The 13,466-nt window shown below is 49.5% G+C and overlaps 1 protein-coding gene across 2 annotated transcripts in view; it reads left to right on the forward strand.

The window, feature by feature from the left end:
- camk1da (calcium/calmodulin-dependent protein kinase 1Da) overlaps positions 1–10,584 on the forward strand; it is a 73,120-nt gene extending 62,536 nt beyond the window's left edge. The window contains exon 11 of one of the 2 annotated variants that reach the window (XM_042335370.1): positions 10,409–10,584. In XM_042335370.1, coding sequence (XP_042191304.1) covers positions 10,409–10,410 — 2 coding nt within the window. In that variant the 3' untranslated portion in view covers positions 10,411–10,584. Of the gene's footprint in view, positions 1–1,159; positions 1,623–10,408 lie in introns of those variants that run through there. The other variant, XM_042335368.1, reaches the window with a different exon arrangement.
- The last annotated feature ends 2,882 nt before the right edge of the window (positions 10,585–13,466 follow it).

Here is a 13,466-nt window from a genome sequence, read left to right on the forward strand (position 1 = left end):
CTCTCAGTTCGCTTTGGATTCTCTTTACATATGGCCAAGGGTTTCCCTCCGCACGTGTCAGCCACCCACCCGGCTGAGCATCAAAAGTTCTGAACGACCGTAGTGACTTTGAGACTGTCCACAAAGCCACAGCTGGGCTGAGGTTACTTCAGTGAGCGAGTGGGGTAGATGTACAGAACAGGTCCCAGCGAGCGTTGATCCTTTCAAAAGCAAATGAGATAGATTTCTTTGTAGGAGAAAATATCTCCGGATGCAGTGTCTAAGCAGAACCCGTTGGTTAGTCGATTGGCGGATAGGGTTCCGGGGGTAATAATCGCTCCCCCAAAAAATTAGTGGTCCCACGGCTGTTTGTGGGGACGCTGCTGTGCGCAATTGGCTGCCCCGTTTCGCCCACAAAACGCACAGCGTGTTTTGTGAAGCGCTTTGAGACGTCTCGACGACGTGACAAAAGGCGTTATGTCACACGCGAGGATTGGTATTGTTATGGTTTGGGACGTGGAACCTGTGCCAACGACGGCCGGGACGGTGGAGGTGGAGGTGGAGGTGGAGGTGGACTGGATGGACCTTGGCTTTACCACATCAGTTGACTTCAGTTTCCCTACGAAAGCCCTCCCCGGTGTGGTGTGGTGTCTGCATTGCTCACTCCACACTGCGGGCACTGCGGAACAGCTATAGGAACATAACAACAGGGCGTTCAGCCCCTCAAGCCTCCCTCCACACCTGCCCGTCCTTAAAACCTTTTGACCGCACACCCCTTTCCCCCCCTCACCCTTCCCTTACCCCCCTTCCCTCCTCACCCCTCCCTCACCTTTGCCCTCCTCACCCCTCCCTTACCCCCCTCACCCCTCCCTTACCCCCTCTCACCCCCCCACTCCCCCCCTCACGCCCTCCCTTCCCCCCTCACCCCCACCCTCAGTGTGCACTCCCAGGACGGCTCCTGTCAAGCGCTGGTCACCGTGTAAGGTTCTGTATCTGTATCAAACACTAAAACATCATTGTCTGTAGTCTGCATTCCACATGGCCGTGTCTAACCGTTGTTCCCCCTTTTGTTTTCTCCCCCCCCCCGCCCTTCCCCACTCCGCCCCACACCCACCCCCTTACCCCCCACCCTTACCCACCCCCCACCTCCCACCACCACCCCCCAATCTGTCTCTCGCAGCTGTGACGCCCTCCACGTCATGCAGTCTTGCCTCCACGGTGTCCTCTCCGCCCGCGTTCTCGCCGGTCGGCTCGGAACTGGAGCCCAAGGTGACGACAGTCACTACAGTGGTCAGCGTGAGGAAATGATTAGCGGCGGAAAGACGCGGGAGGAGATGTGTGACGGGAATGAAGGAGGGAAAAGAAGGAGGGGGCGGGAGAGAGGGAGGAGGAGGAGGAGGAGGAAAGATCCCATCGTTCCCACACGTCCCACAATGTTAAGTGATCTCACCCTGCCATGTGCACTGAAGCCCAGAGCCATCCGAGGAAGGAATGAAGGGAAGAAAGGAAGGAAGATTTTAAAGGCCATATTTTATACTGTACTCTACACTGTACAATACATGTATCATAAACTGCATTGAATCATGTGCCGCTGTATTTAACAGTGTCCGATGCTGTCGATAGCAATGTCTTGTTTCCACCCCCCCCCCCGCCCCTGCCCTCCCTCTCTCTCCCTTCCTCGCTCCAACCCTCACCACCCCCTGGAAGAAAAAACAAGGGTCCTTTTTTTTTTTGCTTTCCCACTCCCACCCCCACCAGAAAAGCAAACAGCTGAGTTTGCTGATCTGGTGGTTAAACAGAGAACGAGATGTGATTTATATTCAAATTGAATTAAGAGGCTAATCCTCCTGTTTCTCATTTTCCACCCCCTTTCCCTCCCTCCTTCTCTCCGCCTCTCGCTCTCCCTCCCTCCCTCCCCTCGACAAAATTCCATCCAGTAATTACAACATTGTGAGACAGCATTATATGCCATTTACCAACCCTTCAGGGGAGTGGGGGGGGGGGTTTGTACAGCTGAACAAAAAAAAGCAACCGGTTTGTCTCGTCTGGTCTTATTTTGTCTTGAAAATTGGGACGCAGAATAACTCTCTCTAACAGGGCTAGAATCTTAATGTTGCTGCAACGTCCCAGACTCATGTACATTTTAAGAAGAGAGAGAGAGAAAAAAAAAAACGTTCGAAATCGATCGAGTTCGGCCAAAATGTCCGTCTGCCGGGTGAGCCGTTAAACCGAGGTTTTTCTCTCTCCCCCCCCCCCACCCCTCCACCATGTCCCCTCAACCCATCTCCTTCCCCCCCCACCACCACCACCACCACCACCACCACCCCACTGTCTGACTGTTTGGGAGGACGTTAGAGATAATCATAATGATAATAATAATAATAATAATCGTTGGATTTGATACAGCGGCGCCTGATCGCATCTTCGAGACGTCTCACAGCGCTTCACAGGGTACACTGTAAAGTGGATCGACTGCTGCGTATTTTTTTCGGGCAAAACAAAATGTCGTGACGTTGCTCGAAATAAGACGTGGGATAATTTCGCGCTATTGCACCAGGTTAATTGTAAGAGTCCCCCACCTCGGGGCGACCACTTAGATGCATGTAAATTGGCTGCTGGGTTCGCTGTACAACCCCCCCACCCCCCACACTCACACACACACACACACACAGTCACTACACTTGACACCAGTTACTTGTTGAAGCGCTTTGAAAGGTCTCAACATTCCAGGCGTTGTGTCAGATCAGATGCAATGGTTATTATTTGCTTCTGGACTTTTGTATCACACCTCAGGATTGTCTGTGAAATTTCTCTTTATCAGTTGATGGGTTTGTTTTGGTGACTGGGGAAGAGGGAAAGGGGGTGGGGGGGTGAAGCTGGAAAAAAAAACCTTTGCCCCCCCCCTCCCCACCTCCCCTCGCCCCATGTGTGGGTAGTGCGAGGGGGAGGGAGCGGGTTAGTTTTTTTGTGGGGAGGGGTTGAGTTTGGGTTTTGCTACTCGTGCCTTTTCTCAAAGTGTTAGATTTACTTGCACCTGAGATGTGTTTTGCTTTATTGGGCTTTTTTTTCTCGGTGGTGGGGGGCGGGGGGTTAGGAAGTTGAGTCTTCCCCTCCCCGAGGAATAAATGATTTCCCCCCCCACCCCACCTCCTCCCACTCCATTAACTCTGAATCGTGTTTATTTTTATTTCCCTTTTTTCGTGCGTTGGTAACCGTGTTTCCTGGTCGCGAACACGTAGACTGAACGCGTCTGGAGTCTGAGCAGCAGCTCAAGGTTATCCTATCGCTGATGGGCAGAGGGCAGAAGGAACAGGAGGAGGCCATTCAGTCCCATCAAGCCTGTTCCGATAGTGTATCAAATTCATATCTGGAATTTTCTCCCCCAAAACACTGTGGATTACGGCTGGATCCATTGACATCTTCAAGACTGAGGTGGATAGATATGTGTTAGGTCAGGGGATCAGGGATATGAGCAAAGGCGGGCAATTGGAGTTGAGGTACAGATCAGCCATGATCTAATAGAATGGCAGAACAGGCTCGAGGGGCTGAATGGCCTCCTCCTGTTCCTATATTCCTATCACAAGATTGGTTTGGGTGAGGAGGCCCTTTGGACTATTTGATCTCTTCCAGAATACCCACTGTATTCAGCATTAAGCCGTATTTCAAATGAGTCTCAGTGTCCTGGCCTCAACCCCCCTGTTCCAGTCATTAATTACCCTCTGAGTAAAGAAAAGCGCCAGTGGGGAGAAAATTAAGGGGAAAAAAGCTTGCGGGAGGATAAAAATCCGTTCTTTTGTTCATCGATCAACTCACTGGTGTTCTACGTTTGTGGCTGAACTCTGCTTTGTGGAAGGGCACACTTTGCTTTTCTAAATTCTTAGAGCACTCGCCTCGCAGGCGAGAGGACCCGGGTTCGATTCCCGGGCAGAGCGAAACCTCAGGCAAGTTTCCTTACTCCACACACACACACACACACACGCACTCCTCTGTTTACCAGCAGTAAGTGGGAACCCGGTTGTTAGTCAATTGGCGGATCGCTTTCTGGTGGATAAAAAACCCCTGAAAAAAACATCGGTCACTCAATCCATGACTGTTTGTGGGACGCTGCTGTGAGCAATTGGCTGCCGCACTTCACCCACAAAATACAGTCAATCCACTTTGCAGTACATTGTGTGAAGCGCTTTGAGATGTCTGGACGAAGTGATAAGGTGCTGTATCAAGGGTTATTATTATTATTACCCTCAATCCCATTGCATTTCAAACAAACTATAGTATGTGATATGGGCTGGCATCAGCCTGTGCACACTGACAGAGAATTACTTGACCGATGATTATATAGGAAATCGTCTCAAATTGTAACTGTGAATTGAATTGAAGCCTGCCTGTGTGTGTAAAATGCATGATGCACTACATTGCATGAGTGGATGGGCTTTCCTGGGTGGGGGTGGGGGAGGAGGGGGGGGTTTCTTACACGTTAGCCTTGCCCCTCTGTTGCTCGCTCTCTTGCTCGCTCCCCCTCTCTTTTTATTTTGAATAAAACGAAACCTATTTCTCTTTTCTTTTTCTCTCTCTCTTCTCTCTCCTCACTCTCTTTTTGAACCCGTCTGTTCGACCCCACTCACAGACCATGATGGCAGGATGGGGGGGTGGGGGGGGTGGGGAGTGTGTGTGGGGAGGGTGGGGGGGGGGAGTAAAAGGGGGTGTTGATGGATGGGTGGGTTCTGTGGCTGTGACGGGTTTTTAACACTGTGTAAAGTATGGACTTGGAAAGCTCCACTGTGTAATGGACTGAAACAGCCCACGTGTCTCGACGATGTCTATCTCCACAATACCGACTGTTACTGGTGTGGCAATGGCAGAACCCATCGCCAGGCCAAACCAGTTGCAATTGCTTTTAACGCTTCATTTAATGTATTTGTTTTATTTCCCGGCCAACAGCCAGGAAAGGTAGGAGGGAGGGCGGTGAGGTAGAGAGTTGAGGGTGGTGGAGTAGTGGGGAGGGCACAGCCTTTAGTGTTGGCTGGTAGAATCCATCCCATCGGCTTTGGCTGCCGACTTCCTAGTCACTAGGAATTTTATGTGCCCAGAGAGTTGTTACGGTCTGGAACGCGCTGCCTGAAAGTCTGGTGGAAGCAGATTCGATAATAGCTTTCGAAAGGGAATTGGATAGGGACTGGAAACGGAACATTTGCGGGGCTTTGGGGGTAAGAGTGGGGGAATGGGACTGGTTGGTAGCTCTTTCAAAGAGCCGGAATGGCCTCCTTCTGGGCTGTAATATTCTAGGATCCTATAAGATAACGGACCCCCAAATTCCTACCTGGTCTTAGCCTTTGCAGCATCGCCAACTTTGTCTTAAAATTTAAGATCTGAGAGAGAGAGCTGAGCAAATAGCTGTGGCTCAGACATGAGGGTTCACGTGACCTCTTCCTTTATCCCCAGTGGAAAATGTCTGCGTGCAGTCCTGTAGCTCAGTGGTTAGAGCGCTCGCCTCGCAAGCGAGAGGACCTGGGTTCAATTCCCGGTCAGGGCAAAACCTTGGGCAAGTTTCCTTGCTCCACACACACGCCTCTGTTTACTCAGCAGTAAGTGGGGACCTGGTTGTTAGTCAATTGGTTGATCGCTCTCCAAGGGTAATAATTCCTCCAAACAAAATGATAATAATTTGGTCACTCAATCCACGACTACCTGTGGGACACTCCTGTGCGCAATTGGCTGCTGCATTTCGCCCACAAAATATACGGTCGATTCACTTTGAAGCGCTTTGAGACGTCTCGGAGACATGTTGAGGCGCTGTGTGAAATGCGAGGATGATTATCGTGGGTTTCCAAGCAGAGACTGGATTCAAAAATGTTCACCAATTGAACATTGAACCGGTAATGGGTGTTGGGAGCGGGTGGTGGGGGGGAGTAAGGATGTCTGTCCCCCGTCCCTCTCCCGCCTAACCCACCTGGAGAATGTGCGCGTTGGTGGGGAAGAGGGTAACTGCTAGAGATCATTTAGAAAAAGTGTAAAACCAGCTTAAGACCAGGTAGAATTTGGGCCCTCGGAAGGTAAGTGGTCCTAAAACCCCCCCCTTAACTTCCCTGTAACACCGCCTCCCCTCAAGGAAAGGGGTCAAGTCGCTCGAGGTGGGGGGGGGGGTGGGGGCAGGCGGGGGGGCAGTGTATAAGGGAACATTATCTACACTTGTCTGCTATTCGAATATGTCCAATTTCTGAGGTTCGAGGAGAAACCCTTAGGCCCAGTGACAAACCATCTTCCTTGGGAGGGGAGGTAAGTGGGGTCTCCCCGGAGCTTGAACAGGCTCCAAGGTGACATGTTTTCCAAGGGAATGTGAGAATCGAGACCCCCCTTCTCTGTGACAGTCTCTAGTCCCCGGTTCCTGAGCCAGGAGGGGCCGCAGTATCCCGGCCCGGCTCATCGGCAGGACCTGGAAGGACAGACCAGTCACTGGTGTCAGGGAATCCTCCCCCTCGGCTCCTGTTAACCCCACAGCCAAAGCCCTAACTAACGGGGAGGGTGGTCCGCGCTGGACAGGCAGCGGGAAAGCTTGGCCAGACAGCGCTCTCTCTTTCACTCTCTCTCTCTCTCTCTTCAATCTCCACCCTCCTCACCGGAAAACACGTTAGCGAAAGGGAGCTTAAGATTGCAAGCGTTCGCATATAAATAACGGTACGTTTTTCTTTCCAAAACTTACGTGTGCGGGGGCATGTTTTAACAAAGAAAAAAAAAGCTTGAATTGTATGCCTATGATCAGGGATATCTGTGTGGCAAATTAACTACTGCAAATTTATGGATACACATGTTCTTTCGGCGCATTTTCGCCCAGTACGTAACTCATAATGTGCATGTGATGGGTTAGCAAAATGTTTACACTTACCTGATACTTGTGGTATAAGCAGATTGATTGATTGATTGGTTGATTGATTGATTCATTTGATTTTACAGCCCGACATAGAAGCAAAGGACCTTTTGAGGTTCTTTTGCCTTTGACAATCATGTATACAGAGTTCAATTGAAATTTCTTAACCTGTCGGAAGGGGAGAAAAAACAAAAGAACTTTTCTTCCCCACAAATAAATTTGATTTTGATCATCACGGCTACTGCATCTGCGGAGCTTTACTCCTTTTCTAGTTGCTTGCTGACTTGCTGTGTGCGCAAGCCAGAGGACCCGGGTTCGATTCCCAAGCTGGGCGAAACCTTCGGCGAGTCTCCTTACTCCACGCACGCACGCACGCACGCACGCACACGGCTCTGTTTACCAGCACTAAGTAGGAACCCAGTTGTTAGCCGATTGGCGGATCGCTTTCCCCGGGGGTAATGATCCCTCCAAAAAAGAAAATAATAATTTGGTCACTCAATCCCCACGGCCGTGCGTGGGGACGCTGCTGCGCGCAATTGGCCGCCGCATTTCGCCCACAAATTACACAGTCAGTTCACTTTACAGTATTATCCCGTGAGACATCTCAACAAAGTAATAAGGCGCAATATCAAATGCAAGTATTAGTATTATTAGTAGTAGTTAATACACCACAATCACTGTTCAAGCTGCAGAGCAGTCTAAGCAGACACTTGCATTTGATACGGTTTTGAGTGGTTAAACAGCCAGTGTCTAGATTTAGTCTCAGTGATTGAAGTGAGGGGGGAATTGAAGCCTAACCTCCTGCTAAACCCTCAATATCCCAAACATAATGAAGTGAGTAAGGAGCTCCCAAGTCTCATATCCTTTGTGTCTCTGTGGGAAAAAGAGAGCGAGACAGAAGGTGGATTATGATCTTTGCTTCTCTCCCCCCCTCTCTCTCTCTCTCTCTCGTTCCTGTGGAATTTTGCCGTAGAGGGAGGCTGTCAAACTCAGGGCAGTAAAAATTCATTCACATCCTGTATGTCAAGGGGGCAAATTAATGCAACTCTTTTACTGGTCCCTGGAGTCCTCGTGCGCTTAGCCCACCAGCCATCATTCCTGCTCCTTTATGAAACAATTTCACGGCTTAAGTCAGCGTCATAGGAAGCTCGCGGAGTGGAATGCAAGTTTAGCTGGTCCCAAAGCTTATCAATATCCTGTCCAGGTCTGGCTCTCGGCAGTGAGAGCTCTCGCCTCGCAAGCAAACGAGAGGCGGGTCAGGACGAAACCTTAGGCCAGTTCCCTTACTCCACACACACAGGCGTCTGTTTACGCAGCAGGAAGTAGGAACCCGGTTGGTAGTCGATTGGCGGATCGCTTTCCGGGGGTAATAATCCCTTAAAAAAATAATAATAATAATTTGGTCAATAATCTCTGCGCTCGTGATGGCTCCTCTCACTCTGCGTAACTCTATGTCAAGTAATACATTCGCCGGCTGCGCTGAACTTGATATGGCAAAGTCAGCAATGTCGGGATGTAACAGAACGGTTCAGGGTTAAACCTTGAAGTTGCTTATCGCCCAGTGACAGGTTATTATTCTTAAGGTTCAGCGAGACTTGTTTCCTTGAGGAGCAGTGGACAAGGTAATTGGTTAATTGGCTTTAATGGGAAAGGCTTTAGAATTCAGTTCAGGCACATAATATCTGACAAGGGCACCAGCGAGATTTATATCACAAAATCCCAGGCACAATGGATCTTTTCTTTGCACAGTTGGTGGGGGGGGGGGGGTGGTGTGCCTCACCCTCGAGCGTTCCTACGCGCTACGTCTAACGTAACTCCTCAAGGCATTCTCATCCTTGTGGAATCCCGTAGCGTCGTGGTTAGCGCACTCGCCTGGCAAGCGAGAGGACCCGGGTTCTAGTCACGGCCTGGGCAAAACCACAACAGAAGGTCGGGCCTTGGAATCGCACAGTCTAAGATGACTCTCCAACGCAGCGCTGGGAGGGGGGAGCTGCATCGTGGGAGGTGCCGTCCTTCGGGTGAGACGTTAAACCGAGGTCCCGCCTGCCCGTTCAGGCGGACGTTAAAGATCCCAAGTCTCGACGTGGGGCTTGAACCCAGAACCTTCTGACTCAAGAGGCGAGAGTGCAACCAAATGAACCAGTCTGGCGCCTTTGAACCACATTCGAATGACCAAGTAAACAGCCGCTGTTTATCCCGTAAAATCTACCGTAAATCCCGTGAAGCGCCTTGAGACCGTGCTGCTGGCCTGAAAAGGGGCTGTGTTGAAATGTAACGATTATAATTAAGATTATTTTAATAACGGGGGCTGCGCTGTGTAACGATGAGGACATGTGCAGACGCTTTTTTTTGCTGTATCAGAAATATTGATGGATGGACAAGACTGGATAGATGAAACACATTTGCAGTCTCTCTCTCTCTCTCTCTCTGTGTGTCTCTGCCTCTCTTTCTGTCTCTCTCTCTCTCTCTCTCTCTCTTTGTCGCTCTTCGAAGACACACATGCTTATTGTCAGGCTAACATAAAAATTCTCTCCTGAGGTTGCATGCCCATTGTTTAGGCCATAATCGTGAGTTATAACTCTGTCGGGGTTTTGCCAACATAAGCATGGGGACGGAATGTTTATCAGCGGAGGGTTGGGGCTGAATCATCATGTTCTGCGTCGTGCAATTCAGTAACTCACTCGTTTGAGTCAACCTTTGCCCCACCAGGGCTTCCCAACAGCTCATTAAATCCAGGCTTTCAGCTGTAAAACACTTGCTGAGATGACTTGAACGTGAGTCGACTTCAACAGCAAACCCGCGACCCCAGAGTGCAGAAGGAGGAAAAACTAAAGGGGAAACTGGTCAGGTCGTAGCGTGGGGGTGGAGTGGGGGGGGGAACAGGGGGAGAGGGTGGGGTGCTGCGGGAGACCGAGAGGTTCGTTTCCAACAAAGCCTCAGCAACGTGAATTAACCCTTTAGAGTTTACACAATTAACACTTGTTTCCTCCCACTCAGCTCCTGTTAACCCTGCCAGCCATAGCCCTAACACGTTGGGTAGGGTGGTCCTAGCTGGACAAGCAGTGGGAAAGCTTGCCACACAGCGTGATCGATGGGCAAGCTATGAGGCTTTAGCTGGTTAGACTCCAGCAGCTACTCCCCAACCCACGCGGAAACCCATCACCGTTGATTAAGAGTCTCCAAACCCAACTGAGAATTCCCTGCATCCCACCTACACGTGGAAATTCCCAGAGATAGATTGTTGGAATGGAATGCGCTCTCTCTCTCTCTCTCTCTCTCTCTCCCTGGAAGGACGCATCCTGTTTACCTAATTCTGGAAAGTATTAGGAGTAAATTGGCAAGAGCCAAGGCTTGGGGGAGAGCCCAGAGTGTGCATTGGGGGTAACTGCTGGAGTCTAACCAGCTGAAACAACAAAGCGTGCCATTGAAAGCGTTGTGGCAATATATTTTATAGATAAACATATACATGTTATACGCAAGTAAAGCAATGCTACACAACATAGAATATTTACCTATGACAATTTAACCTTTCTTTCTCTCTCTCTCTCTTTCTCTCTCTGTCTCCAGAACGGCCTGGTGAATAATTCCTGGTTTGGAGACTAGATTATTATCAAAGACCGACATCGAAAGGACATTGCAGCAGAGTTTCAGAGAAGGGCAAAGAACTCGCACTCTCACAGCAACTTTTAATGTCGGCAATCGCGTCGCTGGGAATTGCCGTCCAAATTTCCTTTGGAACTCCATCCCACAGTCCCTCCGCCTTGCTCCCCTCCCTCGCCTCCTTCAAAGCCCGTCTTAAGACCCTCCTCTTCGACCGTGCTTTCGATCACCCCCCTACCCCTTACCCTCCCTGCCCTCCACCCCTCCTGATCCCAAACCCCCGGCTCGGGTGCAAATCTCTGACTGACCAGCGCCTTGGGACGTTCTCCCGACGTGAAAGGCGCTGTATACAATGTAATTTGTGGTTGTTGGTGTTGTCCGGGGACTTTTTACACAGGAAAATACAAGTGTCCCAAAGAATAGCTAACGAGGTGAACGATTATTTAACAGGAGGGATCTTGCCCGGTAAACCCAGTGAAATATCTCTGTCTAAATAGCGTCAAAAAAGGGGATCTCAGTTTAACATTTCATCTGAAGCAAAGGACGCTGTCTCCAGCAACATCTCCAGCTCTCTCTCTCTCCTTCTCCAGACTAGAATCACTCTGATTCTCTAGACCTGGAAGACTATCAATGTAAATTGCGCTGCGTTCCCTCTGTTCCGACGGGATACATATGGAATCCCTTATGCGTCAGCCCTGAGAGAGCTTATAACCATTATCAAGTTGTGTTAAGGGAAGACAGTTTAGATCAGTTCTCCACTTCATTCATTGGATTACAAGGGCTGAAAGGACGGCCTATTTATGATTCAAAACTCAAGAGTTGTCAGCCTGGCTTGGATGGTAGCGCTCTTGGGTCTGAGCCGGGAGGTTCAAGCTCCACAACACGGTCTAAGCTGACGCTGTATCATCGGAGACACCGTCCTTCGGAGGAGACGTTAAACCTCACTCCCCGTCTGTGCCTGTTCAGGTGGACGTTAAAGATCCCGTCGCGCTGCGGGGAAAAGAGAGGAGAGTATCTCTCTCTCTCTCTCCCGGTGTCCTGCCCGGTAATCCCACCCCCACCCCCCCCACCACCTTCCCCCACCTCCACCCCAGATAAAACCGGTCACTCACTCACTCCATGTCTGTGTGTGGGATGTTGATGCGCGCAAATGGGCTGCCGCGCTTCGCCCACAAAACACACAGTCACTACAGCTGTCAGCAATCCCCTGCAAAGCACTTTGAGGATGTTCAGTGTGATAAGTCAAATGCAAGTTTATTCGTATTGTTATTATTAATAATAATAATACATTGTAGAAATACTGTTGGAATAATAATTATCATCACTGTATTGTTACTCCTGTATTGTCAATGTTATTGTTGTTATTACTATAATGATTATTATTACTGTATGGTTTATTATTACTGTGTGATTGTTACTATTATTCTGAAAAGTATCAATGTTGACGACCTTTCTCAGTCTCCTCTATGTTAAGGGATGGAGGGACAGGAAGAGAAGGGGAGTGGGGTGGGGGCTGGAGACAGCACCAGAGGGTGGGGTGCAGCAGTTGAAGGCTCCGCCGATGATGGTGGAGTCAGAGGAGGTTGGATGGAGAATTGAATGGCCTCCCTGTAGATCTCCTGTTGACCTCCAGGGGGCGCCCTCTGAGCAATTACCCCATAGCAGCTGTGTTTGCTGCTAAGAGGCAATAGAGAGGGAGTGAGAGCTTTGGACCGTAGGAAGGGCAACAGAGAGAGAGATGGAACATTGTATGATCTGCAGCCAGTCTGACATCAGTGAGAAGACAACAACAACAACAGAATGGTAAGACAGTGGAGGAGAACGGTTTGCATCTGTTGGTTGTTGTCTTAAGACACAGTGAGGGACGTTTGCCTGTTATTTTGGGCAGCCGGGTGTCTGACACACGCGGAAACCCATCACCCGTGCTTCAGAGTCTCCAAACCAGACTGAGAGTTCCACATACGTTTGCCACCTACACATAGGAATTTCCCTGTGTCTGGAATTGAATGCTCATTCATTTTCTCTCTCTCTCTCTCTCTCTCTCTCACACTCACACACTGGAGAGTATTAGGCGCAGGTTGGCAAGAGTCAACTTGTGGGGAGCACAGAGTGTGTGTTGGGGAGTTAACTGCTGGAGTCTAACCAGCTAAAACCACAGAGCTTGGCCATTGAGAGCGCTGTCTGGCCAAGCTTTCCCGCTGCTTGTCCAGCTAGGACCACTCACCCCATTAGGGCTTTGGCTTGCGGAGTTAATAGGAGCTGAGTGGGAAAGAATCCTTGCCCACAATGAATGTTACAGACGCCTGTAATTTTTGCAGTAATATCTTTTTGTCTTCATTTGGTAGTCTTCCCATCCTCCCGACTTAATCCATTGCCAACGTTGGAGCGATCCTGAGCACACAAGCCTAGCCTCTGGTGATAAATGCATGAACTGTATAATTAGTGTCTGGCTCAGGACTTGCGGCCCAATTACAGGGGTAATTGATTATTTCTGAGAAATGATTGTTCCAATAGAGAATGCAGATGTTTATCCACTCTCCTAGTAACACAGCAACTGTCTCAGGAGTGAAAGAATCCTTACCACTGACACAAAACCCATTAGGTCAGACTTTACTGTAAATAGTAACATAGGAACAGGAGGCGGCCATTCAGCCCCTCTGGACCATTCCACCATTCTGTTGGGTCATGGCTGATCTGTCCCACCTTTACTCCATAATCCCTTGAGACCCCGACCTAACAGAAATCTATCCTCCTCAGTCTTGAATGGATCCAGCCATAACCCACAGGCTTTTGAGGGAGGGAGAGTTCCTGATTCCTACCAGCTTTTGTGCGAAAAAATGCCTCCTAATTTCTCTCCTAAATGGCCTAGCTCTAATTTTAAGATCGTGTCCCCCTTGTTCTTGTAAAGTGTAGTGACTGTATTTTGTAGGCGAACATGGCAGCCGGCTTCTGCACAGCAAATGTCCCCGCAAATAGCCATGAATGACTGATTTTAAAACAATAATATAATAATATTAATCCTTAC

The sequence above is a fragment of the Callorhinchus milii genome, unplaced genomic scaffold, assembly GCF_018977255.1.
Source record: "Callorhinchus milii isolate IMCB2004 unplaced genomic scaffold, IMCB_Cmil_1.0 Scaffold5, whole genome shotgun sequence".
Classification (NCBI taxonomy): Eukaryota; Metazoa; Chordata; class Chondrichthyes; order Chimaeriformes; family Callorhinchidae; genus Callorhinchus; species Callorhinchus milii.